The following is a 27,198-nucleotide window of genomic DNA, read 5'->3' as shown; positions in this document are numbered from 1 at the left end:
CCGGCCGACGCCCGCTCCCCACGTGGCCGCCGGCGGGCGGGGCTGGGCGGTGCCTCTTCTTCCTCCCGCGCGCCCAGCGGAGCCGGAGCCCTAGCTGTGCGGAGCCCCGCAGTGGGCCGGCAGTCCGCGGCTCCTGACTCGACGCGGACCGAGCACTGGCCTAATATACCCGCCCTCCGCCGCCGTCCCCTCCCGGTAAGTCGGCTACCTCTGGGCCGGCCAGGAGCCGCGGGGAAACTGAGTCCGGGCCATGGGGGCGCTTGGGGTCGGGGAGTGGGGTTGGGGGAGCGGCGTGTGCGCCCGGGGTGGCGCCCAGCAGCCCCGCGCCCAGGGCGGCGGGATCCCGGCTCCCAGGCGGGGACCCTGCGGCGCCCCGGCCCCGACGGTTCGCGCCCCACCCCGGACTGCCGGCCCCGGTGCGGAGACGCCGCCCGAGCGCGCGCTGCCCTCGAGTGGTGGGGCCGAGGGTCGGCCGGGCCTCTGCCCTGTCCGGTGCCGGCAGAATTTACCCGCCTCGCGGCTGCTACATCCTGACCATGAATCAGCCACAGTTGGAGAAATAAACTTCAACTTCAAGTGGCACCACAAGGCATGCGGCGGCCTGCGGCCCCGCCTGGGCTGCTGGGTCTGTAGCCGCCTGGATGCAGGTGGGCGCACACGGGGCCCTGGCACCCCCATAGGCAGGCCTCGGGGGAGCGAGCCCCCGTCACTACTCCGGGTTCCTCCAGAATGGGGCTGGTAGTCTGGCCCCGTGCTGCTCCGGTCCCACTCCGGGGCCCCTTTCCTGGGGAGGAACCCGGGAGGGACCGTAGCCTCAGGAGGGAATCCGCGCTTCCACCAACACTGGCTGCTCCTGGGGAGACACGTAGGGAGACTTGCCTGTCTGGCCTCCTGAGCCTCTGTGACCCAGGCCCCAGGCTGCATGGTGGCCGGCCTCAGTTGTGACCGCAGCTTTAGTGCCCCACCCCAGCTGGACACACACACCAGGAGTCAGGGCACCTAAGGTGGCCATGACCCCGCCGCAGCTGGGAATCAGGAACAAGGCCAGAGGTCAGGCACACCCACGAAGGAGCTGGAGTTGCGAAGTCCCCTCCCCACCAGCCCCGCCCCCTTCTCCCTCTGGCAGTGGGAACCGACCAGGACTCTGGCCTTCTCTGGGCCTCAGTCTCCCCACCTGCACCCTGAGGGGTGGGGACAGTTGCTCAGGCGTGAACCTCCTCTGTCGCCCAGCGGTGAAGGAGTTGGGGACCCAGAACAAAGCCCCAGACCCCGTCACGGTGCTTCCCAGGGTGGCGGGCTCTGGGTAGGGCACGCTGCGGCCCTCTTGTAGCAGCTGTGGGTGGGCGTCTGGTTCCAGGTCTGGAGTCTGAGACTTCACACTGTCCCCACTCCTCTCCAGGCCGGCATCAACCTTCTGCTCAAAGGGCCAGGTTGGTGCGGTAGGCCCGTCCCGACCGCTGCCCAGGCCCACCCTCCCGTCTCTTCCACAAGAGTTCCTGGCCCCCAGCTCGGGGCTGACAGGTCATCGGGGCGGGTGGGCAGGCGGAGGGGGCACTGCCGGGGGGGCGTGAACCCAGGTGACCAGGTGGGGCTGCCCCTCCCGTGACCCATCCAGGCCGCAAGTCCTTTGAGGCTCCGCTCCTTGGCGGCAAAGAGTTAACCGTCAGGTGGGGGCCCCCGCTTTGTGGAGGTGCTGACAGGCTGTCGGAGCTAATTGCACACACCTCACACTTGGGACCTGGAAGCTGTACCCTGAATAGATTCCATTTGCCTTTCGTCAAAGTGCAATTGTTTTCCAGGTTGGAAAAGTTAGTGGTTTGTGGAACCGCAGGAGGGATGGATGGTAACTGGTTGATGATGGGCCGCCGCCCTGGGTGCAGGTGTGACCAGCTGGCCTGGCCTGGACCCTGGCGGGGGGCTTTCCCTGAAGTGAGCTCGAGCCCCTGGCTTGGGAGGGCACCCAGAGGAGGAACCCCGAGGCGAGGTCCCCCCACGGGCTGAGGGTCTGTGGGCTGAATGAAGGAAGGAGAGGAGGGCCGAGTGAACCAGCCTGCCGCGTTCCCACCGTGATCTCTGACCCTCTCGCCGTCCTGGGTAAGGGTGGGTCTTGGGATTCTTGTCTGTTTCACGGGGAAGAGGAGACTGAGACACGGGGTGGTTCGGGGACAGAACCAGTGCTGTGCTCCTGGCAAGAGATGTCTGTGAAGCCCCCGCTGTGTGCGCCAGGCTCATGCTCCCCTCGCCGCTGCGGTGGCCGGAGCGTGGCATCCACCATGCTGGGCGTGCGGGACGTGCTGCCCCGGGGGCCGGGGGAGAACTGGCCGGCCCCCGGGGAGCACTTGGAGGCCAGGGCTGTCCCCCTGCCCCTTATCACCGCCGCAGTTCCCACAGGAAGAGCAAGCACATGGGTGCAGCAGCCTCTGGGTTCCAGGCCTGATGCCCTAGGAGTTAGGAGAGCTTTGTCCTGGCCAAGCAGCGCCCCCTGCCCCTGGCCCCCAATGCGGGGAGGGGGTGCTGGCCCACCCTCAGGGCACCCACCTGTGTGAGTGCAGAGCAGAGCAGCCAATGCGGACGGACAGCTGCCCTGGAGCCCGGGAGCCGCCGGCCCATCAGGGCGGTGGACCCTCCTGGCAGTGGCCGGGGGCGGGAGGGGCGGAAGCAGTCGCAGGTGGGTGACTGACGAAAAGGTCCCTCTCCCTGAGCTGTCCGAAGCAGAAGGGCAAGGGCCAAGGCCGCTTTTTTCTTCCGCCTGCCCGCCCCATCGTTCTTCTTCTGCCTGCCCGGCCTGCCCACCCCATCGTTCTTCTTCCGCCTGCCCGGCCCACCCCGTCGCAGCCCTCTGCCCCAATGCAGCTTTCCCAGCGGCACCTCCCGGGTGCCCTGGGCAGCGGCCGCTGCTCACAGGCTGCCAGAGCGTCCTCAGCGCCCCTATCCTGTGAGCTGGGCCCAGTGGGAAGGGAGGGGGAGGGCAGACTGGAGGACCACCGGCTCCCAGGAGGTTGTGCCTGGGCCCACCCGCTCGGGAAGGTGGAGGCCTCCCTGGGAAGGGGTGCAAGGCCAGCGCTGCTGGAGGCCGGCTGGCCGGGGCCATCGAGCGAAGCCCCGCATGGGTGGGAGGCGCACGCCTGGGGAGGTGGAGGCTGTTTCTGCTTCCTGTTTTGCAGGTGGCGCCGCCGAGGCCTAGCATCGAAGGGGAGCGCTGCGGCTAGAGGGTGCGGTGGGCCGGCTGGAGGGTGCAGTGGGCCGGCTGGAGGGTGCAGTGGGCCGGGGGCGAGGGGCGGGGCCGCGTCACAGCCCTGGGCGTGGCTTCCCCCGCGTTTCCTCTGAGACCCCGCTCGGCTGTGTGAGCAGAGGCCGGCCCCAGCCCCCGCCGTGCCACACAGTGCTGGTTCCCCCACTCCACACGCGTCACGCCGTCCCCGCAGACCCAGCTGGTGGGGCAGGGGCTTCTCCATCCCTGAGCTTGGCCTTGGTCCTCGCCAGGTGCTGGTGGATGTGGGCGTGAGTGCCAGCCTGGGCCCTGCCCAGCTGGGGGAGAGGGCCTCGGTCTCCCCGTCCGGCCTGGTCCCGGTCCTCTGGGGCCCTGGGATGTGGCCTCGGTGTGCAGCCTGCCTCTCCCACCATCCATGTCCCCGAGCCCGTGTCCCCATTTTTGCTCCAAGTATGTACAGCTCGGCACTGCCGCCTGCGCGCCGCAGCCGGGAAACCGACATCTGCTCTTCACCCAGCCCCAGGGTGGGGAGGGGGTGCTGCCCGTCCCCCTTCCCGGCCTGGCTCCGCCGCCCCACGTGCACAGGCGTGAGTGGCCTGAGAACGCCAGCCCCGTGTGCCCAGATCGGATGCTGCCCGCTTTGGGGACATCCATGGCCCCTGCCTGGTGTTTCCAGCTATCGACGCAGTGGCCGGGCCAGGCCGTGCAGCTGGAGGCAGAGCCGTCGGGGCCGCCTGTGGCAGGTGGCAGAGCGATGGGAGGGACGGCCGGGACGAAGGCCCGGGGGTAGGACCTGGGAGGTCGCCTCCGAGAGGAGTAGGGGAGCCGCCTGGGAGGGGCCTTACTGGCCAGGCAGGCCCGGCGCCTGTGCAAACGGTACTGGCCCAGCCGACCCACGGTCCCTGGACAACATTCTGGCCATTTTGCAGATGAGAAAACCAAGTCCAGGATGGGCCTGGCCCCTCGGTGCCCGGCAGGGAACAGCACACAGCGTCTTGTGCCCGATGCCCAGGGTCCCACTTGCCCGGAAGGGCCGGGCTCCTGGCACTGGCTCTCGGGGGTGGGTGGCCCAGGGATGCTGAGCGGGACTGGAGGAGGGGCACGCGCCGTTCCAGCTCAGTGTCGGCCACGGCAGCCTGGCCGAGGTGACGTCACGCACAGTGGGCTGGTAGGCAGCGGGGCACAGCGCTTCCTGGCAGTTACGGGCCCGCTTTGCAGGTGGCATCCGTGGATCTGTCGGCAGACTGGGGCGGGGAGGTGGCACCAACATGCTCGTCCCTGTGTGAGGACAGAATCCAGGGCCCAGCAGGTCCTGTGTGTTGCCCAAGGGACACGGCCAGTCAGCAGCAGAGCCTGGTCTCAGCTAGAACTTGAGCTGTCCCCTGCCCCCAGGCCCTGGCTGCAGCCCGTGGCAGTGCCAGGCTGTGCAGGCTGGGCCCCTCCCTGCCAGTCTGCTGCTTTGTTCTCCCTACTCTGGGCAGGCAGCCTGGAATGGGGACATAGGACAGGCGGGGGTGGGTGGGGGCCCCCTGGGGCAGGCAGTGGGTGGCCTTCATGTCCTACCCCAAGACCCTGAGGCCTAGACAAGCACAGGGCGATCAGGGCCTGAAGCTGGCCTACCCCTTCCCTTCCCAGGACACCAAGGGTCCTCCTCCCTGCTGGGAGGGGCCTTTCCTGAGGGCAGCAGGGGGCCGGGGGGAGGGACACGGGGCTTCCTGGAGGAGGCTGCTCTGAGCTCTGTCTGGTCTTGGGGGAGAGAACCCATGCAGAGGGGACGCTGGTGGCGAGCCTGAGGTCTGCGTGCGGCCCAGCGGAGCCCTGCAGGTGGAAGCTGTGGCCAGACGCCGCCTTGCCACCCGCGGGGCCACCAGGTTCCTCGCCCTCGCTCACTCCCTGACCGCAGGTCTGCACCCATCACTTCCCTCAAGTGTTCGTTGTCAGAACTGACTCACCGCCAGAAGGCGGCAGTGGCCTCTGTCACCCTTGGCCCCTGAGCCGGTCCCCGCCCTCCCGGCCTGGGATCCCCCAGAACCTGGACCAGAGCCCTGAGACTGGCAGAGGTGGCCAGGCCCTCTGGGCGCTCCCCATTGGCTCTGCCTGTGTGCAGCTGGGGAGGCCGAGGCCCAGAGACCAGGTGACAGCAGGAGGCGAGGACAGACCCGGTTCCTGTGAGCCTCAGGGCACTTGGAAGCAGAAGCCTGGCTTCCTGGTGTGGGTACCTCCACCCTTCCTGTCCTCCCCCTGCATCCGAGCTGGCTCATCCCCAGGGAATAGGGCTCCCAGATCACCCCCAGCCCCTTACCAGAAACCCAGACACCCACAAGGCCCAGCTCAGGGCCGCACTGCAGGGACCCTCCTCCCAGTGAGCCCAGCACCACCTGGCACCACCTGCCCCAGCTCCGGCTGCTTTTTCTGTTCACCCGAGTCAGTTCCCTGCACCAGGACCCTCCCTGTGTGGCTCCCACCAGCTTCTGCTGCTAACAAGGAGGGTGTGAGCAGGCCACGTCGGTCACGACTCCAACCTGGTCCAGATCCCTGGGCACGGTGGGCCACCCGGGCCCCCGGCCCTTCTCCACTAACTAACCGTACAGAAGACCCAGCTCCCAGGTCCATCCCTTCACCCCGGGTGACCCGAGCTGGGGGTGGACCTGCTCGAAGCCCAGCTCCCTCTGTGAGATGCTGCTGGTCTCCTTCTGTCATTTTGCTTGCTCTGTCCCTTTATAATCATGAAAATGACCATATTCACCGTGGATGCATCATCTCTTAGCGTTTGGCACGTGTCTCGTGCGACACGTCACATTTCACGTGGCTGGAATCCCACACAGTGCGCCCGGCACCCCGGTTGTCACCTCTGGGTTTTAATTTGGTGCTGCCGCGAATGTCTTGGCGCCCACCCACCTCCCAGCGGGCCCCTCTGTCCCGCTGCTGGATGCAGTGAGGGCTCCGGAGGCAGGGGCCTCACACCCCATCCTGGAGACGGCAGGTGGGGCGGGCAGGAGGGCTCCTTGGACGGGAGACGGGCCAGGGACCCGTGAGGACCCTGCGCACTCCACGCCCGGGTACGGGCAGGCGATGGGTGGACGCGCAGTTCCTTCCCGGGGGCCCACTGTGCACAGGACCCCCTACCTGGGATGAGCCCACGGGAGGTGACCCACACAGTTGAGTTGAGGCACCCTGAGGGCTCGGGGCCTGGTGAAGATGACACAGGAGCCGAGATTCTGGAAAGGAGGGGTAACGGGGTCACAGCAGGGCAGCCTCAGCTCCCCCTCCTACCCGGCAGGGCCCGGGCTGCCCCTGAGCTCCAGGAGCTGCCAGGAATGTAATCCAAGAGTTGCCAGGCAGTGGAAAAATTTGGGTTCTTGTAGGAGCTAAAAATACAGTGTGGCAGCCCCTGCCTTCCAGTTCCGGAACCCCCCTCCTGCCGTTTTACGCCCACCCCGGGGGAAGACGAGCTAACTCTTTGCACCCGCCCCCGCCCTCGCTGGCTCTGGGCCCAGAAGCACCCCAGCCCGTTTGCTGATGCTGGCAGGGCTACCCCAAAGCTGTCTCCCCAGCCTCAGGCAGCCAGTCCCCCTCACCGGCACCTTCCTTAGCCCTGGCCCCCGCTCCGGCCCCAGAGCCCCTCCTCCGCCAGCCCTTGCAGGGACTGAGGAACAGAAGGCCTCACCCACCTCCACAAGGTGCCAAGTGCTTACCCCGAGTCTGGGCTTCCCCACCCTACCATGCTGCTCAAAGTCCAGTGGATCTGTGCAGGGCCTCCCAGCAGCCGTGCCCAGGACACAGCTCAGCGCCCAGTGCCTGCCTGGACCAGCTCGCCCTCTCTGGCTCAGTTTCTCCATCTGCAGGGGCTGGTCTGGGAGGTCTGGGAGGCCAGCTTTGACCCTGCACCCGCCGTACGCACGCACTCAGGTTGATGACCGCCAGGCAGGGGCGGTGGCTTCCCGAGAGTGCCCAGCTGCCCAGGCATGAGGGTGCCCAGGTGGAGGTACCAGGCTGGCCGGGTGCAGGAGGAGGGCCAGACGGGCGTCTGACGAAGTGGCATCTGTGTGGGCTGGGCACGTGCCCGTGAGCAGGACACCCGGATCGGTGGGCTGACCCTGGGAAAGCTCAGAGGGAGACCCTACCTTCTGGAGGCCCCGTCCGAAGGGGAAGGCATGACCCGGCCCAAGTGGAAACTCCACGTTAATGGAAGGAAAACAGTGAACGTTACGGATCCGCGGGCAGCATCCCACTGACGTCAGCCTCAGGGTCTCTCTCTGCAAAGGGTCACTGCCCTGTAGCTCTGGTGCAGGGGTGGGCCGGACTGCTTGGAGGACAGATGGGGTGCTTCAGTCGCCAAGGGACGGGGGCTGGCCTGAGCCACTTGAACCTGAACCCCTGGGAGCCCCAGGTGGTCGTGCTCTTCTAAGCCTGCCGCGCTGGCTGCATAAAACGGTCTGCCGTTCCAAATTCCCGTGCTGGCCCTGCTCTGGGCAGGCTGGCCACACCCCTCATCTGGGGGGACCCCCCCCTCGCAGAACTGGGAACACATTCCTGAGCTTGGGGCCCCGCCCTGACTAGACTACACTGGCTTGGTCCCCGTGGCCCCGCCAGGTCTCGGCGCCTGGACTGGCTGCGCGGTGGGCCAGGGCTGAGCGGGGCCCGAGGGCAGAGAGGCACGCATCCACGGACAGGACGACAAGAGCCGGGAGAGCCTGCGCGCTCGCTCTGCCCACCGGGTGCAGCTTCTGCACGGAAACCCGCTGCAGCCCTCTGACACTTCACAGATGGGGAACAGAGGGGCAGAGTAACTTCCCTGGGCGCACAGCCGGTGAGCCCAGGAAGGAGGCAGCAGCCTCCACCACGCTCCCTCCCACGCAGCGTCCCGGGTGTTGGCAGGAAGGGCCGTCCCCACAGCCTGTGCTCCTGAGGGCAGTAAAGGTTGATTTCCTCCGGTGCTCGCTTTGGAAGCGCTCAGCCACCGCCCGGACGGGAACAGGCAAAGGCTGTCTATTCCAGGCTGCTGCGGCCAGGGAGTCGTCTGCTGGCTGGTTACTACAGACCTAGAATGTTCCATACACACGTAGCCATCTACATGCGTGTTATATAATATATGTTAATACGTTAAAATATCTTCTGTGTACAGAAAGCTTCTTTACAGGAAAAAGGGGGCCTCGGTCGTGATGGGGGCTGCGGGACTGGGCAGCTGGACGGCCCATAAGACACGGGGCGTCCACATGATGGCTGGGGCACGTCCGGTTTTCTCCGGTTGGTCCTCAGTCAGAAGCGAGAACAAAGACCATGGGCGCCGTGGGTTACGGATCAAGTCCCGGCCGTGGGGGGTGTCACAGGGCGGCTGTAGGGCTTCCTGGGCTGTCGCTAGAGATGGAGGTCTGACTTCCCGCAGGTTGGGCGGAGCGAGCTGCTTCCTGGGCTGGTGCCTGTGATGGTGGCTGGGTGTCGCGGGCTGGCGGCTGCAGCTGTGGCGGAGGCCGTGTTTATATATGGTTTGGTCGTGCTCCATTTATGTATTCAGTCTGTATCCTGCAAAGCAGTGGGAACATTTCTAGGAGGATGTCCTTGGCCCAGGGCCTCACAGCCCTGGACGATGTTGGGCACCCTGGTGGGCATCACAGAGGGAGAGAAGCCGCCCCACCTAAGCCTCTGGGTCACTAGCTGAGCTTGCTCTCCAGCTGGATGCCCGGTGCTCATGGGCCGCGGCCAGCCGAGCCCTGCGCACCGTCGCTGCCCCACGCGGCGCCTGGGGCAGAGCTCAGTGCCAGGGCACGTGGCGTAGGATCCTTCGTGGACAGGTGGCGGGCAGGGCTGGTCCCCTGCCTTGCTTCCGCTCCCGCAGACCCAGGGCTCCCGTGGGGGGGGTCTTTCAGGACAGCAAGCCTGTGGGCCCGGGGATTGGGTGTGCACGGGGAGGACGGGGCAGCACCGGGAAGGGTGGTTCTGGTGACGTGGGCTGCCTCTGCTTCCAGGGACCCCTGGGGCTCTTGGCTGGCGAGGACACTCGGAGGCCAGAGCGCTGGCCTGGGAGAGTTCGCGCTCTGTCCACTCAGCCTGTGCCAGGCAGCCAGGGACTCGGGCCAGTGGAGGCGGGGCGGGAAGGGAGGGTCGGTTCTGGGTCCTCCTTAAGCGGCAGCACCCGCGGCGGGTGGCAGTGTGTGCGGAGGTCCGTCTGCCGCGCTCTCCGTGGTGCTGGTGGGAGCGGCCCCCTCCCCTCCACCGAGAGGCTGCCTGGGAGGGATCGGGGCCACGGCTGGTACCGGGCAGCTCAGTGGTCAGCAGTGATGAGAAGCCAGGAGAGTGTGAGGGGCAGCCGGTGGCAAGGCCCAGAATCGATGGGCCGAGGCAGCCGGAAGGTCCTGAGAATCTGGGTGAGTGCCTGGGGGTCTGAGGCGGCCGGGCCTGGGAGGGTGCAGTCACGGGGCGGGCCCCGGCTTCTCCAGCCGGCCTGGCCCAGCACAGGACCCAGGCCGTGGGGGCCCCTGGGGGAGGGCTGAGGGACACCCCACAGGCCCCTCGCCTCCCACCCCTCAGGATGCTGCCAGCAGCCCGGCGCTGGTGCAGATGAGGGAACAGGCTCGGCCAGGGGCTGCTGGGAGCGTCAGGGCTAGGGGCACTTGGGAGTCAGCCCCCTCTCCCCCCGGCCAGGCTGCTTCCTGGAAGGACCCCGTGGGTCCCGCAGGGCAGGTGGGCAGGGGGAGGATGAAGGGTGGGGGGAGGGTGCTGGACTCCTGGTGCGGACCCCCTGCAGGCAGAGGAGGGGCGAGGATGCCCAAGACCCTTACCCAGGCGGAGAGGGAGCAGGACCTCCGAGAGAGACAGCAGCGAGCGCTGGGGCCGCGAGCCCCGCCGGGGACAGGCCCCTGGGCTCCTGGCCCCATTCAGCCTGTCTCCTGTGACCTCAGGTGGCCCCGCGGGTCTCCCCTCTAAGTTACCAGGGCCAGCAGCCCTTAGGGTGACGCTGCACTGGACATCCGGCATCTCGAGGGCCTCAGGCCGGCCTCCGGGGTCCAACCTCAGCTCTGCCATTTCCACCTCTGGGGCCGTGGGCACGTGATCTGGTTCCCCTGGGTGCTGCCTCCGTGTCCGCTCCTGGGAAGCGGGGGCGCACTGTGCCCGCCTGCCGGGTGGTGGAGGCCAAGGGTCGGGTGGGCAGTGCTAGCACCAGGCCCTGGGCATGGGGCACAGTGGTGTTGCGCGCCCTGCCCCTGAGGCCTCCCTCCGCGCTGCCCTTCTCACACGCTAAATGTAAGACCCAAGCCGTACATGGTCGCAGAAGAGCCTGGACTGCCCCTGATCTCTGGGGGCCAGCCCCAGGGTCTGTGGTTGGGGACAGCATCACAGCCCAGGGCCCCAGGGAGGGGCCTCGGTGGCTGTGGTGACCTGTCCCGCTGTTCCGTTTGGGGAAGGGCACGTCTGGGGGTCATTGTGGGCTGGGCCACCCCTCGGCCGCCGGGGGATATCCTCTGGGCTGCGATCATACCTCCTGCAGCTGCATCCGGGTCAGTCTCCGAGAGCCACAGGCCTGGGGGACACCGGTCTTCCACTGCACGCAGACTGACAGAGTGAGGCCCACAGAAACTGGGGCCTGGCAGGGCTGCTCCCCACAGGGCCCTGGCCTTGCCCCAAATTGGGTGGGCGGTGGACATGACCCTCGAGTCAGCCCCCCTCCCCAGGCACATTCCCGATGCTGTGGGCAGGCTAGAAATGACCAGGGTCTGGAATTGTCCCCGCCCACCCTATTGTCCCCATCTGATTCTGTCTACTGGGCAGGGGAAGCACCCTGGGGGCCAGATAAGGGAGCCCCGGAGACCCCATTTTTGCTGCCTGATCACCGCTGGGTCAGTGGTATTCCTGCCAGTGTAGCCTTCTGGGGTCCTGGTGCCTTCAGTGAGGACAGCGGTGCTGCCTCCTTGGTTGCCGTGATGATCGAGACCGGGATGGGTGTAAGCAGAGCCTGGCACAGGGGAAGCCCGTGGGCAGTGGCAGCCCTGGTGGGATGAGGGTTTGCCAGTAGTGTGTCCCCCGGGCAGGCCTGGGCATCAGCAAGGAACGCAATGAGTCCCCAGTTGGCAGGTGGAGGCCTGGAGCAGGGGACGTTGCCTCCACTGACCGGCCAGGGGCTAAGCTGGGCTGTGGCTCTCCTCCGGGCCTGGGGCCGGGCTCCGGGCTGACACCCCTCTCCTCTGGCCCCGCAGTTCAGCAAGATGTCGGTGAAGGAGGGCGCGCAGCGCAAGTGGGCAGCGCTGAAGGAGAAGCTGGGGCCTCAGGACTCGGACCCCACGGAGGCCAACCTGGAGAGCGCTGAGCCCGAGCTGTGCATCCGGCTGCTGCAGGTGCCCTCCGTGGTCAACTACTCGGGGCTGCGCAAGCGGCTGGAGAGCAGCGACGGGGGCTGGATGGTGCAGTTCCTGGAGCAGAGCGGCCTGGACCTCCTGCTCGAGGCCCTGGCGCGCCTGTCGGGCCGCGGTGTGGCCCGCATCGCCGACGCCCTGCTGCAGCTCACCTGCATCAGCTGCGTGCGCGCCGTCATGAACTCCCAGGAGGGCATCCAGTACATCCTCAGCAACCAGGCCTACGTGCGCCAGCTCTCCCAGGGTGAGGCTCCGGGCTGGGGAAGGCGGTGGGAGGGCTGGGGCACAGGAAGAAAGAGCTTGGCCCGGCAGCCAGGGAGGACTTCCTGGAGGAGGAACCAGTTTCCCATCTTCCCAAGTCTGAAGCCTCCAGGTCACCTTGGAGCCGTGACCCTCTACCAGCTGTACCTAGTTGCCGCCTCTGTTCTGGCCTTTGCCCTGCTTTTCCACCTAGCCCTGTGCTGGTCTGGGCCCCGCCCCCTCCCCGGTCTCTGGCCCCCGGGCCCCTGTCCGCACCGTGGCAGCTGGAGTCAGCTGGTCAGAAACACACGTCCACCTGAGGGGCCCGCTTCCACTCTGCCGGGCTCCGAGCTCCTCGGCCTCAGCCCTTCAGGTCTGCGGCCCCTGCCAACGGCGTCATCCTCCACCGCCACCCCCCCCATCCCTGCTCTGGCCACCTGGGGCTTCTCCTTCCCCACCTGCCGGTCTCCCGTCTCCACCCCCTGCTCAGGCTGCTGTGCCCTCGTGTGCCTGCCAAGTCCTGCCCGCCCTTCAAGTCCTGGCTCACTGTCACCTCTTTTAGGAAGTCTCCCCGGACCGCAGCCAACTCAGTCCTCAGCCCTTGCGAGAGACCGCGAGTGGCCCTTGGTGGACAGTGGTCACTGCGTGCTCTTTGCCTACCAGGCTGTGCTACTCCCACGATGCTCGGGGCTCCGGGGCGGGCAGGGCCTGTGTGGGCGAGCGCACCAGAGACCACCCGGCCCAGGCCCGGCTGTTGCTGTCTATAGAGTCCTTTGTGCCTCAGTCTCAGCAGGGCCAGCCGAGAGACACCCCCAAAACTCTCCCAGCTCCGGGAATGCAGTGGGAGGCAGGGGTACATGGGGACAAGCAGGCATCGCAGGCTGTGTCTGCTGTAAACACAGTTGGTCTAAGTTTGGAGAAAACACGGGCTCAGCCCTGGGAGGGCTGCCAATGTTGGCCTTGGGCCCGGAGCCCACAGGGGCCCCCTTAGACCTGAGGGCCAGCGGGAGTCGACCCCGGGTGACTGGGGCCGTGCCTGCCTCCACACCCCTCCCCGTGGTCCCGGGGACGGTCAGCGCGTCTGCAGAGGCCAGCGCCTGCTGTGGGCGGTGGGCTGATACAGGGCATCCCGGCCTCTGCCAGCCGGGCACTTGGCAGCCACAGTGTGGGAGCCCAGGATGGGCGGTGGGCATGGGTGGGGGCAGGGCGGGAGGAGGGAAGCCCGGGCTGGGGTCGGTGGGCACGGGTGGGGGCAGGGCGGGAGGAGGGAAGCCCGGGCTGGGGTCGGTGGCCCCTCTGAGAGGCCCCCTGCCCTTGGTAGCTCTGGACACATCCAACGTGATGGTCAAGAAGCAGGTGCTGGAGCTGCTAGCGGCCCTGTGCGTCTACTCGCCCGAGGGCCACGCCCTGACCCTGGACGCCCTGGACCATTACAAGGTGAGCGGTGGGTGGCTGGCGCCTGGGTGGGGCCTGGGGGCACGCTGACCCCGTCCACCCTGCAGACGGTGTGCAGCCAGCAGTACCGCTTCAGCGTCATCATGAACGAGCTCTCGGACAGCGACAACGTGCCCTACGTGGCCACCCTGCTCAGCGTGGTCAACGCCATCATCCTGGGCCCCGAGGACGTCCGTGCCCGCGCCCAGCTGCGCAGCGAGTTCATCGGTAGCCCTGCCCGGACCCCCGCCACTGGGGCCCTGGCCGCCCAGCCCGCGCTGCCCCTTCTGGGGAGACGCCCCGTGCCCTCCACTCCAGGGCCCCAGAGGCAGGCTCTGCGTGGGCCCGGGAATCCTCCTGCCCCCACCTGCTCCCCTCGGTGGACCGAGGGCCCCGGGACCCCTGGACATTAGCCCTGGAGGGCTCTCTGTGCAAGGCTGCTGGGCGGTGGAGGGAGGCGGGTCCTCTGACGTCCAGTTCCAGCCCTGCTGGCTGTGCCAGGGACCGTTTACTGGGGACCACTGTGCGTCCAGTGTGGTCTCCCCCGAGAGCCCCATATCCCCAGTGTCCCGAGGGAATGGGCGGGGTGCTTTGGGTGGTAGGAGTGAGCCCAGGGAAAGGGTGGAGATGCAGGTGTCAAAGATGCGGGTGACCCAAGGGTGGGCTGCCCGAGCAGCAGCCTCTGAGACTTACCGCACCTGTCCGTTCCCAGGGCTGCAGCTGCTGGACGTTCTGATGCGGCTGCGGTGAGTCCCCACTCTGCTCCCCAGAACCAGGCCCCCCTTCCCCCTGGGTCCCAAGCCTCGCCTCCAGATGGGCAGGGAGGGGGCTTCCTGGAGTGGCCCCAGCAGGCCCACCGCTCCTGAGGCCAGGTCCCAGGGAGAACCCAGCTGGCCATGCCTAGCGCTGCTGGACAGGCCATTAAGCAGAATTTCCCACCCAGGGGCTTGGGAGCTGCCCCGAGAGACTAAGGTACCAGGTGCGGTACAGGACGCCAGTTAAATTGGATCGTAGGTAGACAACAGATCGCTCTGTTAGTATAAGTACGTCCCACGTGTCGCACGGATATACTTGTGCTAAATGTCGTTCAGTATTTACTTAAAATTCAAATTTAAATGGACACCTAGAAACCCGTGTAGCTGAGAAGCCCATCCCAGGCCTTGCCAGGACCACGCTCCAGGGTGGGGCCTCCACCCCCAGGGAGGTGGGCAGGGGGCCACCCCAGCAGTAGGAGCCCCAGCTGGTGCGACTGGGGCTACGCCGGCCTCCGCCAGAGGTCTGCTGGGCGCTGAGGGGGCGGCTCGTTGCCCAGGCTGAGGACGGGCCTGTGCTGGGCTCGGTGAACGCACAGCACCCCGCTCAGGCCAGAGCCCCACGCCTGCTCGCAGAGGCCGGGGGGACGCCTCGGGGGCAGCCTTGGTGCCGCCCTCCAGCACCCAGAGGAGGGCCTGCCCCCCCTTCCGTGCCCCCCGCGGCACGGCCCCTCCGTCCGTCCCTGCGAGTGTGAGAACTCGCGCTTCCTGTCCCGAGGGGCGCGGAGCTGACCGGGGAGGCCGGCTGCCCCTGGCTACGGCGGCCACCTGCAGGCCTCGGGCCCTGCTCAGGGCTGTGTGCGCGCCTGTCGGGGGCAGGGAGGCTGGGGGAGCAGCCGCTGAGCCCGCCCGCCCCCCTCCCACCCTCCCGCCGCAGAGACCTGGAGGACGAGGACCTGCTCATCCAGCTGGAGGCCTTCAGGGAGGCCAAGGCCGAGGACGAAGAGGAGCTGCTGCGGGTCTTCGGGGGCGTCGACGTCAGCAGCCACCAGGAGGTCTTCGCCTCCCTCTTCCACAAGGTGGGCCGGGCGGGCAGCCCCTCCCGGGACTGTCTGGGGGAGGGGCCGGTGGGCCCAGGGCTGGAAGGGGCCTCCTGTCCTGCACTGGCCATACCCTGCCCTGCTGGGGCCGGCGGGAGCCACATCCAGAGCTGAGAGGCCTGGGGGGCTGGAGAGAGGCAGAGGCTGGAGTCCGCTGCCTGGGGCCGGGTCTGGGCTGTCTCCGGCCAGAGCCAGGGCCACAGGACCCAGGAGGACAGGCTGGCTGCGCTGTCCTGGGCCCAGCCCACCGGCCACCGTGAGGGGTACCGAGGGGACTTCGGGACCAGCGAGTCGGGGCGCTGGGTTCTGGTCCAGCTCAGCCGCTCCCTTCACGGAACCCAGCAGCTCTCAGCCAGGGGCCAGCGTCCCCGGGGGCATCCAGAAACATCTGGAGACATCTGGGGTTGTTGTCACAACTGAGCACGGGTGCGACTGGCTTCGAGTGGGGGGAGACCAGGATGCTGCACATCCCACAGGGCACAGACCGCCCCCCCACGCTGACCTGACCCCAGGTGTCACCGGCGTGCCCGTCAGGGAGCCCTGACTCAGGCACATCGCCAGGGCCCCCGTGGGGCCTAGAGGGGTGACAGGGTGGACGCTCCTGGGGAGGCGATGGCTGTGACCCGTACTCCTTGCCCACCCCGTCCAGGTGAGCTGCTCCCCGGTGTCCGCCCACCTGCTGTCTGTGCTGCAGGGCCTCCTGCATCTGGAGCCCACCCTCCGCTCCAGCCAGCTGCTCTGGGAGGCCCTGGAGAGCCTGGTGAACCGGGCCGTGCTCCTGGCCAGTGACAGTGAGTGGGTGGGATGGGGTGCGGGCAGGGGCCCCGTGCCTGTAGCCCCCGCCCGCGTCCCCCTCCCTGACCCCAGCCTGGTGGGCACACTGGGTTCTTAGCCTGTGGGGGGAGGGGGCCAGCCTCGGTCCTGAACCTGCCTCTGCCCGAGGGAGGGGGCTGCACCTTTCCGGATGCCCCCCACCCTGACCTGGATGTTCCCACCCCAGCCCAGGAGTGCACCCTGGAGGAGATGGTCGAGCGGCTCCTGTCCATCAAGGGGCGGCCCCGCCCTCACTCCCTGGACAAGGCCCACAAGGGTGTCCAGGTCAACCTCAGCCAGAGTCGAAGGGGCAGCTCCCCCCAAAACACCGGTGCCCCGACAGTGGGTGTCGGGGGCCAGCAGCCAGCGGCAGCCCTCGCCGGCCTGCACGTTGCCAGCGTCCAGGGCGAGGGTGGCAGGACGGCGCCACAGCCCACAGCCCCGGAGCAGCTGGGGCCCGCCCCGCCCCCAGCTGCACCGCCCCCCCCCGGCGCCGCAACCTGTCCCCCGCCCCCGCCCCCCCCACCTCCTCCACCCCCGCCCCTGCCGAGCCTGGGGGCCGCGTTTCCCTCACCCCCACCTCCCCCACTGCCTGGCCCTAGTGGGACCATACCCCCCCCGCCTCCACCCCCAGGCCTGGGGTGCCCACCCCCGCCCCCGCCCCTGCCGGGCACCTCCGGGCCCCCTGCAGCAGGCGGCATGGTGGAGATCACCGTGGCGCACAGCCTGGGCTCCGCCTGGGTCCCCAGCCACCGGCGGGTGCAGCCCCCCACCCTGCGCATGAAGAAGCTGAATTGGCAGAAGCTGCCATCCAGCGTGGCCCGAGGTGAGTCCACGCCCCCAGGGGGCTCCCCTCTGAGGGCAGGGGCTCGGCCGCCATGGGGGGCAGCCGGGGCAGGGGCAGGTCAGGGGTCCCAGCGTGGCCCGAGGTGAGTCCACGCCCCCAGGCGGCTCCCCTCTGAGGGCAGGGGCTCGGCCGCCATGGGGGGCAGCCGGGGCAGGGACAGGTCAGGGGTCATCTCTGAGGCCCCTCTCCTCGCACAGCTGCAGGCCAGTGTGTGTCTCTGATGCCGCCCAGGGGCTGAGTGCTGATGGCTCCGAGGAGGTCAAGGCCGAGGCTGGCTAGAGGCCAGGTCCCCTGCCAGCCTGGACGCAGTCCCCCCACCCAGTGCAGCCACACGCACACATGTGGCATGGCAGCAGCTGGAGGGCTTCCTTTGCCAGGCATTTATTCAGTGCCCGCTGTATGCTTGCCCTGGGCTGGGCCCCAGGCAGGGCATCCCTGCCAGCCCTCCAAGGCCCGGGCCACCTGCACCCCAGACTCCCGGGGTAGGTGTGAGCCTGACTGGCGGCCCTTTGCCCGCAGAGCGCAGCTCTATGTGGGCGTCACTGTGCAGCCCGGACACTGAGATGGTGGAGCCTGACTTCTCCACCATCGAGCGGCTCTTCTCCTTCCCCGTGGCCAAGCCCAAGGAACAAGCAGTGGCCCCAGCCAGGAAGGAGCCCAAGGAGGTAGGGAGGGGCCAGGGCTTAGACAGGGCTCCGTGGCTGCCCTCCAGGTACTGATGGGTCAGGGATGTTTTCCAGATCACTTTTCTGGACTCCAAGAAGAGCCTGAACCTCAACATCTTCCTGAAGCAGTTTAGATGGTGAGCTGCGAGGATCTGAGAGCAGCTGGTGTCGTAGAGCCGGCCCCTCCCGCCAAGCCCCAGTCAGACTCCCAGGCCCCGCCTGACCCGGCCTCACATCTTGGGCTCAGCAGTGCCCTCTGCAGGCCACCCTGGGAAGTTCACATGCCATCCCTGGGGCTAGAGACAGCGTGGGTAATAGCCACAGAGGACCCCAGCTGGGGGCTCTGGAGACCGCTAGGCCAGACTCCCTGGGGAAAATGACACCCAGAGAGTGGTGGGGACCCTTTAAGCCAGACAGGCGGTGGCCAAGCCAGGCCGAGGACGTGGCCCAGCCTCCCAGCCCTTGAGTCCTTCCCTGCAGCAGGTGTTCCGCCCGGGAGCTCACAGGGTACCGCTGAGCCAGCCCACCTGTGTCCTGAGCAGCCCCCTGGAAGGAGGAGGAAGAGGGCGCTCTGGAAGATGGGGAGTGTTCCATTCAGCCGCCAGCGTCATTACTGTGTGACCCCGGGCAGGTGGCTTGCCTTCTCTGTGCCCCGCAGCCCTGGCCCCTGCGACCTCCTAGGTGTGGGAGGCAACCTGGGCATGACCAGCAGAGGTGTCGTGGGCCAAGGGCCGTCCCAGGCTGGCAGGGTCCCGAGGAGGCCAAGTGGGGTGCCTCGTGTGACCACCCCCGTCCTCTCACCCCTCCAGCTCCAACGAGGAGGTCACCGCTATGATCCGGGCTGGGGACACCACCAAGTTTGACGTGGAGGTTCTCAAGCAGCTCCGCAAGCTCCTTCCCGAGAAGCACGAGGTGAGTGGACCCAAGAGGTGTGTGTCGGGGGGGCCCAAGGGGCCTGCAGCTCCACCCAGAGCTGTGGCCGGTGAGCGGGCACCTCAGCGAGCCGCCGCAGGTCTCCTGGGTGAGCACGCGGGGGCCTCCTGTTGCAGGTTGAACACCTGCGCTCCTTCACAGAGGATCGAGCCAGGCTGGCCAGCGCTGACCAGTTCTACCTACTCCTGCTGGACATCCCCTGGTGAGCTCGGCGGCCCTGGACCCGAGGGCCCGCCCACGGGTGGGAGCTGGGCCCAGACCCAGAGGACAGAGCAGGGCTGTGTAGACGCGTCCCAGGGTTCCACGAAGAGCAGTCCCCAGCCACGGGGCCCTCCAAGGGGACCCTGTGGGCCGGGGCCTCCCTCCCGGCCGGCGACGGCATTGGGGGTGGGCAGCGGGCAGGGCTGTGTGGCCTCCAGCAGGCAGGCCCAGGCCCCCCCGTGTGACCCCCGGGAAGGCCCCTGTTCTAGGAGCGAGGGGTGCCCCGTGGGGGAGCGCCTGCCCTTATCTTCGGCAGCCTGGGGCTTGTCCAGAGCGCCCTTCCCGGGCCCGCGCCAGGCCCGGGAAGCTGCATGCTGAACAGGGCCAGGCCGTGGGACCACCCCCCACCAGCGCTGCCGAGAGGACCCTGCGGGCCCAGGGCGGGTGGGTGGAGGCCCCCAGGCCCTGAGCTCCCGCCCTGCCGCCCCAGCTACCAGCTCCGGGTCGAGTGCATGCTGCTGTGCGAGGGCACGGCCGTCGTGCTGGACATGGTGCGGCCCAAGGCCCAGCTACTGCTCGCCGCCTGCGAGGGTGAGTGGGGCACCCGGCTGGGGGCGGGCAGGCCCTGGGGGTGCCAACCTTCCCCTCCCTGTAGACCACCGCCCCGTCTTGAAGCCTGAGCCGTGCACGCACTCACGCGTGCCCACGCCGACACACGTACACGCACACACACGCACACCGCTTTCCCTGAGCGAGGAGTCCCCAGCCAGCGGGCAGGGACACGGACGGGCCTGACCACCGAGGCATGGCTCGGTTCCGCTGGGGTCGCACGCCGGGTGGGGATGTCCCCTGTCGTCTTGGCCACAGACTGAGAGCCAGGGTGGCTGCAGGTGGCAGAGGTTCCCCTCTGTCCTCGCCCCCAGAACGGGCAGTGGTCACCTGCCCCCGGGGGCGTGAGGCTCAGTGAGCACCCATGTCGCTCCTGCTTCCGGAGCCTCCAGGCTTGCTTTCAGTCAGGTTTCCGCTGCCCTGCCCGCTCCCTCGTGCCCTGGAGCCTAGCGGGGAGGTGGGGTGCGTGGGGTGCGGGGAGGCAGTGAAGGGACGCCATCCTGCAGGCCTGCTCGCCAGCCACCGGCTGCCCGTCTTCTGCCTGCTGATCCTGAAAATCGGGAACTTCCTCAACTACGTGAGTGGGCAGCACGCAGCCCGCCCTTGCTCCCTGATCCCCACCTGGCCCCGGGCCCAGGCCGAGAGGCTCACTTCCCGCCCTCGCAGGGCAGCCACACCGGGGACGCGGACGGCTTCAAGATGAGCGCGCTGCTGAAACTCACAGAGACCAAGGCCCAGCAGGGCCGCGTCACGCTGCTGCACCACGTGCTGGAGGTGTCCGCGGCCTGGGGGGCCTTCGGGATGGCGCCCACGCCCCACTCTGCCCGCAGCCCCTCGGGGCTCCCATCTGAGCCCCCGGTCTCCCCTTCACACCACTGCACCCCCCGCAGTCCTCACCCACTCCAACTGGCCACCGTCCCTCCCCAGACCCCAAGGAGAGCAAAACCGGCAGAATCCGGCCAGGCCCGAGGGAAGGCCTTGGAGGCCCAGGGTGCCGAGGGCTTCCGAGGGCCGTGAACCACAGCTGCTGAGGGTGGGGAGTTGCAGGGTGGCCTCAGCGGGTCTCACCGGACACGTCGTGTTGCAGGAGGTGGAGGAGAGCCACCCAGATCTCCTGCAGCTGCCCCAGGACCTGGAGCCGCCCTCCCGAGCGGCAGGGTAGGTACCTCCTGCCCTGCCCCCCACTGCCCGCTCCCCAGCCAGTGGGGCGGCTGGACTAGGCTGGGTCGCACGTTGCGGCACCACCCCGGCCCCCCAGGATCTGCTGCCTGATAGACACTCTCACCCTGGGCAAGACCTCGCGTCCGCCGTGGCCTGTGCCCGTGTGACCTAGAGGAAGAAACCGAGGCCTAGGATGTTGGGGAGCGACCTGACTACGGTCACGCCAGGGGCTGGCCTAACATGATCTCTTCACAAGGTTAACCTTCAAGATGAGGCCATGCCACCCCACTGTACAAGGAGGGAAACTGAGGCCTGGGGAAGCAGGGCCGGGTCCATGGGGTCACATAGCCCAGGTGCAGCTCTGGGAGGGCAGCCCAGGCCATCCACCTGCAGGGTCCACACTCCCAGCACAGGCCCTGCCCGGCACCGTGCCACCGTGGAAGGTCCTCTTGTCGCGGGGCTGCTGCGCCTTGTGGAGGGTCAGGCGAGGACAGGCTGATCCGTGGGGGTTACTGTCCTGACGCCACAGACGCAGCACCTTGTAGACTGGGCGCTTCATCCCAACCCACTTAGGCCATCTGAAGGCTCTGACGTGTTTCTGGCGGCCAGTGGCTGTGCAATCTGAGGTCTCACTGTCCCAGTGAATGTGCAGTCCGAGGGTCCCACTGTCCCTGAGGCTGTGCAGTCTGGGGTCCCCGCTGTCCCTGAGGCTGTGCAGTCCGGGGGTCCCCGCTGTCCCTGAGGCTGTGCAGTCCGGGGGTCCCCACTGTCCCTGAGGCTGTGCAGTCCGGGGGTCCCCACTGTCCCTGAGGCTGTGCAGTCCGGGGGTCCCCGCTGTCCCTGAGGCTGTGCAGTCGGGGGGTCCCCGCTGTCCCTGAGGCTGTGCAGTCCGGGGGTCCCCGCTGTCCCTGGGTGTGCAGTCGGGGGTCCCTGCTGTCCCTGAGGGTGTGCAGTCGGGGGGTCCCCCTGTCCCTGAGGGTGAGCAGTCCAGGGGTCCCCCACTGTCCCAGCAAGCCTGGACACCAGCCGTCACCTGACTTTAACGGCCCTCTGGCTCCTTCAGGATAAACCTTGAGATCATCCAGTCGGAGTGCAGCAGTAACCTGAAGAAGCTCCTGGAGATGGAACGGAAGGTGTCTTCCTCTATCCCGGAGGTTCAGGAGCAGTACTCCCAACGCCTCCAGGCAGGTGCTGGGTGGGTGGGGCCCTGGGCGGGGGGCAGGTGAGCATGGGGAGGAGAGAGCCAGAGTGAGAGACCCCCCTCCGGGAGGGTGGCCCCCTATTCCTGGTCCCTGATCCTGCGGCCGCAGTGCTCAGACCCTCGGTCCTGCTCAGAGACCACAACGCCGGCAGGGCCTGTGCCGGTGGCCATCCTCCTGCGGCCATGGGCCCCACCGCGCCCTCCCTGGGGCTCCAGCCTGGGCATCTCCCTATGACAGCAGGTGGTGCCCTGCGTGGGCCCCCTCAGGGCCATGACCCTGCCCCTGTGCCCCCAGGCCGGCATCACGGCCTCCCAGGAGGTGGAGGAGGTGTTCCAGGCCATCAGGCAGAAGCAGCTGGAGCTGGCCACCTACCTGTGTGAGGATGCCCAGCAGCTGTCCCTGGAGGACACGCTCAGCACCATGAAGGCCTTCCGGGACCTCTTCATCCGCGCCCTGAAGGTGGGCCCCCGCCATTGCCGGGTAGGGCGGGCGGAATGGGGGTGATGGGGGGCCGGGCTCACGGGCCGCATCTGTCCCGCAGGAGAACAGGGACCGGAAGGAGCGGGCGGCCAGGGCTGAGAGGAGGAAGCAGCTGGCGGAGGAAGACGAGGCCCGCGGGCTGCGGGGTGAGGGCGGGAAGCCTGGTGAGGCTGCGCTAAGGGCAGCGGGGACGGGCCACAAGGGGGGGGCGGGGCGGGCCTGGGCCATGGCCACTCCTCCTTCCTTGGAAGTCTTGCAGCACTACATCCCCTCCTCTGGGGCGATTCCGCGGGTGGGCTCCAGGGACCCTCTGAGCCGCGTCTCTGGGCTTCTCAGTCAGGCAGGGAGGCGGGAAGCAGGAGGAGGTGTGTGTCATCGACGCCTTGCTGGCTGACATCAGGAAGGGCTTCCAGCTGCGCAAGACGGCCCGTGGCCGAGGGGACATGGCCGCAGACCCCCCGAGGAACAAGGCACCTGGTGAGACCCTCCCCCGCCTCCCTGTCACCACTTGCTTCCCGCCACTCCCGCGCTATGCCATCCTTGCAGCCCGGGGCCTCCCTTCCTCCAAGAAGCCCTCCTTGATTTCACGGGAGAGCCCACTCCTCTCCCCTGCTGCCCTGAGATAAGGGCCAGCTCACCCCCACAATGCTTCCGCGTGTCTCTGCTGCAAGAGGGCTCCCCGGCTGGTGTGACGGCCGCCCGTCCAGCCCCCAGGCCGGCAGAGGAGTCGGGCCAATGGGCCCTCTGACAGATGCCCTGGGGCTCAGAGGGGCTCTGTGGTGGTGGAGGAGGCAGGCATGAGGCCCTGGGGTGGGACTCTCCACTCCTGAGAAGGCTGCCTTGGGCTCCTTGGGGACTCTGGGGGCAGGGGTGGCGACGTGCCATCGTCTCGGGGCCCAGCGTCCCCCCCCCGCACCGTGGACAGACCGTGGACATCAAGGCCTGGGCCTGCCCTGTGGGAACCCGCACTCGGCCACCAGGAAAAGCTTCCCGGGGCGGGGGCTTTGCAGGGTGGGTGGTATTCGACTTGGGCAGGCTCTAGGGATTGGGGTCACCGAGGGGCCCCTGCCCTCCACTGATGGGTACTCCATCCACAGCGGCCACCAGGGATCCTGTGGGAGGCACCAGCCTCCCCACGTCGGAGCCTGGTCTCGACGCCGCAGCGGCCAAGGAGCCCCGCGGCTGGGGTCTCGCGGATGCCGCCCCCAGCAGCCCCCAGCCCGCTGGAGGCTCATCAGAGAAGGGTGGTCCTGGGTCCCTGGAGAGGCGTTCTTCCTGGTACATGGATGCCAGTGATGTCCTGGCCACCGACGACCCTCTGGGGCCCCAGCCCTCATTGGTGCTGGGAGGCACTCAGGCCCTGAAGCCGCTCAACTTCTCCAGTGACAAGCCCTCCAAGGCAACGGGTTTGAGCCAAGACACAGAGGAATCCACGGCCCCTCCGGGTGCCCGCCAGGCCGAGGCTGACACCACAGGCGAGGGCGCAGAGGATGCAGCTGCCCACGGCCGCGGTGCTGGCCTCCCTGCCGCAGGCCGTGGCGGGGACGGAGACGAAGATGATGAGCACACAGCCCCGGACTCCGCCCTGGACACCTCCCTGGACAGGTCCTTCTCCGAGGATGCCGTGACTGACTCATCAGGGTCTGGCGCCCTCCCCAGGGCCCAGGGCCGGACGTCAAAGGGCACAGGCAAGCGAAGGAAGAAGCGCCCCTCCAGGAGCCAGGAAGGTAACTTGGGGCTCCCCTCCCTCCTTGTACCCCGAGCAGGAGTACCAGGCAGGCGAGTCGGCAGGGCTCCGGGCATTGGCGTGTGATTGGAGCTCATTCGTCACACGCCAGGGCCCTGGAGCTCCCCTTGCGGCCGGCCGCTGCCACCCCTCCCCCCCCCCGAGTGTGGGCGATTCCCGGGGCATCTCCGTGTCCTGCCAGAGAGGAGGTGGCAGCGCCTCTGCTCCGGGAAGGGGCAGCCTTGGGGGGCACCGCCCAGCCAGCACACCTCTAACCCGCTGACGCCTGCCTTACGTGGGCCACCTCCAGCAGGGCGCGGCGAGGGGCCTGGGGTGCGACTGTGTTCCGGCTCAGCGTCCACGCTCTGAGCTCAGGGTCGCTCGTGAGGGGCGAGCTGTTGAGCGCGTTTCTTTTATTTGGAAGCAGAGGTTGCCCTTGACCCTGACGATAATAAAACAAAAAGACTCTGTGTGATCCAGTAAGGTACGTACCAGCCTGGCACTCAGCACTAACGGTGGCAGCGGAGGCAGGGCCCGTGCCCGGCCCTCCTGGACACTAACCCAGCTCCCCCAGCCCTCCAGCCAGCGCCCCCCGGGCCGCGGTGCCCGGCTTCCCCTCCCTCTCGGAGAAGGGCGGGAGCTGTGCCTCACCTAGTTGGGGGAGGTGCGGCCTCAGAGCCTCCGCCGGGCCGATGGGGTGGACAGGGCCAGCCAGGGTGCCCTCGGGGAGCAGGGCTCCAGGGCCCGGAGGGTGGGGACGGCGTGGCCCTCGGCCCGGCCACCAGGCTGAGGTCGCCCTGCCGGAGCCTCATGCTAACTCCCGGCCCCCAGGCTTCGCTTCCCCCAAGTCTGTCCACAGGGCACCCGGCTCTCCTCTGGCCCTGGCTCCAGCCACACGTGTCCCCAGGGAGACCATTGAGGGACAGGGAAGACCCTGGAGGCCGCTGCCAGGGACAGGCAGGCCACCGGCCCCTGTGGGGATGCACAGGCGTCCTCTCCCTGGAGGCAGCGGGTGGGTCTGTGGGCACCGCCTGGGACTCCCGCGATGGGGTGGGACAGTCAGGGTCTTTGCCAAGGCTCACAGCTGCAACCGGAGTGACGGGCCTGGGTCCCCATGGCGTCCCGGCCTGTGCTGTGGGCCGTGATCTGGTGCAGGGCCCCGGAGCCCCGCCTGGGTGGGAGCTCTGTGGGGGGGGGGCGCCCTCTGTTCCTCACACACCTGCTGCCCGATGTGCCCGGGGCTTGGCCAGGGCATCGAGGTGAGGTCGGGCTGGTGCCGGAGCCCAGGGCAGGGGTGTGGTCCAGTGCAGCTGTGACCTAGTTCAGCCTTGCTGCGGGGCTCAGCCTTCACCCTGCGCTGCGGGGGGTTGCCCCCCGGGGGGTTCTGAGCTGGGCTGTCTGCTTTCACGAGGGCACCCGCCTGTCCCTCGGGGCCAGGATTTGTCCTTGCAGCCGCAGCTGCTGGCCCTAGGTGTGGGGGACATTGGAGTGTGCAGTCCGTGCGTTCCGGGACAGCAACCATGTGTGGCCACTGTCTGGTGAAAGACCGCTGTGCCCGGTGCAGGGTCTGCGCTCCCCCAGTCCCCCCCCACCCCCGGCCAGGCCTGGGGCTCCCAGTCTGCAGGCTCGTGGGCCCTGTCATCCCAATGTTAGGACGGGAGGAAGAACCCCTACCCTCCTTGTCTCCCCAGCTTCTTATTTGGAGAAAAACTTCAACTCGACAGGAAATTTGTGAGGAGGTCCCAATGAACAGCACCTACCCTTTACCCTGAAATTACAAAAATGTGGAAAACATAGGAGAATTGCTGACATCTGCTGCATTGCTCCCCCACCCCCCACAGCTTTACGGACTGACGTGAGGGTTGCTTATAGCCATCAGGATACTTTGTGCCGGGGTTTGTCCCCGGGGCCCCCAGGTCAGGGCCATTCTCCCGCGCACCCGGACACCGAGCTGTTTTTACCCGCAGCCCCGGCCGGGGTGACCCCTGGTCCCAGTCTACCTGTCATAGTCGTTGCTTTGCTTTTCTGGAAACAAAGTCCTGCCCAGGACCACACGTCCAGCCCCTTTTGTCTTGCATAACACCGCAGACACGAAGTCACTTTGGAGGTGTCCTGTTTGTCCCCCACCTGGGTCCAGGTTGCGTTTAAGGCAGGAATCCTACACCCGTGACGTGAGTCCTCCCCCAGAGCATCGCGGGAGGGGCTCAGGGGCCTGTCTGTCCCGGTGTCGGTGGCATTGACGCCGACCCAGACGTGTTACTGGGAGAGCCCCGCTGCACAAGTAGTGTTTTCACTCTGATTAGTAAGCAGCAGGTGGGTGATGCCCGGAGTGACGGCTCCCAGTTTGCACCAGCATTTCTGTTCTGTCGTGCCATCTTTCAGTCGTGCAAGTGTCGAGCGTGGGTGGTGTGTTCCGTCCTCTGCTGCGGTGCTCGCGTGGCCACGGCAAGAGTGGGAGGAGTGGCGGCAGGGCGCCTCCGCCGGCTCCTCTGGTCCTTTCCTGGGTGCAGCCCTGCCTCCGCTCCCTCTGCCCGCCCCGGCCCGGCCCAGGCCCACCTCACTGTCCCTGCTGGGCCTGCAGCCACAGTGTGGGGGACTCCGATCCTCTACTCCTGCCCCATGCGTTTTCCTGGCCCATCTCTTTTGAGCTCTGGTCCCTGAGCCCCACGCCGCCGCCTGGCTCCGGGGCGCCGTGGGCGCAGGGCATCTGGGGGCAACAGCCAGGCGAGGGCCCCGGGACTAGAGAGCATGGAGGGCACTGGGTGGGCGCAGGGCCGGCCTGGGGCAGGAGCCCCAGGTGTAGGGCCCGGTGCCCTGAGGACGGAGCTGCAGAAAGACACGGCAGGAGGCATCCACGTGAGGGGCCGGTGGGGAGGTGACTGGGGCCTCCAGGGAGAGCTGGTGACAGTGGGGACCCGTGAGTATAGACGGAGTGAGACCTGGGGAGACCCCGCCCGCCTGGTGATGAAACGTGCTTTGTGAAACCCGGTCTGGACGGGTGGACGAGCCATCTTGCCAGGGGGCAGCAGTCACCTGCTTCCTGTGTGAGCCTCGCTGCTCCAGAGAAAGGGCCTGCCGTCCGAGTGGACCTGGGGACACGCGGTGCAGCCCACTGGGCAGGGGGCAGCAGGGGCAGCAGGAGCCTGGGGAGCTCCTGACCGAGTTCTTTCAGGAGCAAGGCTGCTCCTGACCGAGTTCTTTCCTCTCCCTCCCCGCAGGCCTCAGGCCCCGGCCCAGAACCAAGTGAGAGGACCCACAGCAGGACCGCTGGACGTGCTGCCGAGCGGGGCTCCTCCGGGGCCAGGCTGGGACCGGCCCCCGGGAAACCGAAACCCTGTGCCTTACCCAGCCAGTGCCGCGGTCTCCCGGAGCCCTGGCAGGGGCTTGCGGCTGGGACCCCAACGGGCACTGGGGCCCGGCCCGCCTGGCGCCTTCCTGGCCTGCCTGAATGCCCCCAGCCCCTCGCGGTTTGCTTT

At 67.9% G+C, this 27,198-nt stretch overlaps 1 protein-coding gene across 3 annotated transcripts; it reads left to right on the top strand.

The window, feature by feature from the left end:
* Window positions 1-57: 57 nt before the first annotated feature.
* Window positions 58-27,198, top strand: INF2 (inverted formin 2). Of its 3 annotated transcripts, none has more exons than XM_060149712.1 (23): window positions 58-195; window positions 11,404-11,803; window positions 13,121-13,236; window positions 13,302-13,461; window positions 13,946-13,979; window positions 14,923-15,064; window positions 15,735-15,876; window positions 16,086-16,724; window positions 17,265-17,410; window positions 17,486-17,547; window positions 18,220-18,322; window positions 18,460-18,545; window positions 19,035-19,135; window positions 19,660-19,730; window positions 19,820-19,927; window positions 20,241-20,311; window positions 21,378-21,498; window positions 21,811-21,975; window positions 22,058-22,160; window positions 22,333-22,473; window positions 23,094-23,723; window positions 24,150-24,206; window positions 26,941-27,198. In XM_060149712.1, the coding sequence occupies exons 2-22, from the start codon at window positions 11,413-11,415 to the stop codon at window positions 24,203-24,205; spliced, it is 3,588 nt and encodes a 1,195-aa protein (XP_060005695.1). In that variant the 5' UTR covers window positions 58-195; window positions 11,404-11,412; the 3' UTR covers window position 24,206; window positions 26,941-27,198. The 3 variants fall into 3 exon arrangements, with proteins under 3 accessions (XP_060005695.1, XP_060005520.1, XP_060005608.1); XM_060149537.1 differs by lacking the exon at window positions 58-195 and adding an exon at window positions 9,347-9,576; XM_060149625.1 differs by lacking the exons at window positions 58-195; window positions 24,150-24,206 and adding an exon at window positions 9,347-9,576.

Source organism: Lagenorhynchus albirostris, chromosome 1 (genome assembly GCF_949774975.1).
Source record: "Lagenorhynchus albirostris chromosome 1, mLagAlb1.1, whole genome shotgun sequence".
In the NCBI taxonomy this organism is placed as follows: domain Eukaryota; kingdom Metazoa; phylum Chordata; class Mammalia; order Artiodactyla; family Delphinidae; genus Lagenorhynchus; species Lagenorhynchus albirostris.
This window is presented reverse-complemented; position numbering and strand designations above follow the sequence as displayed.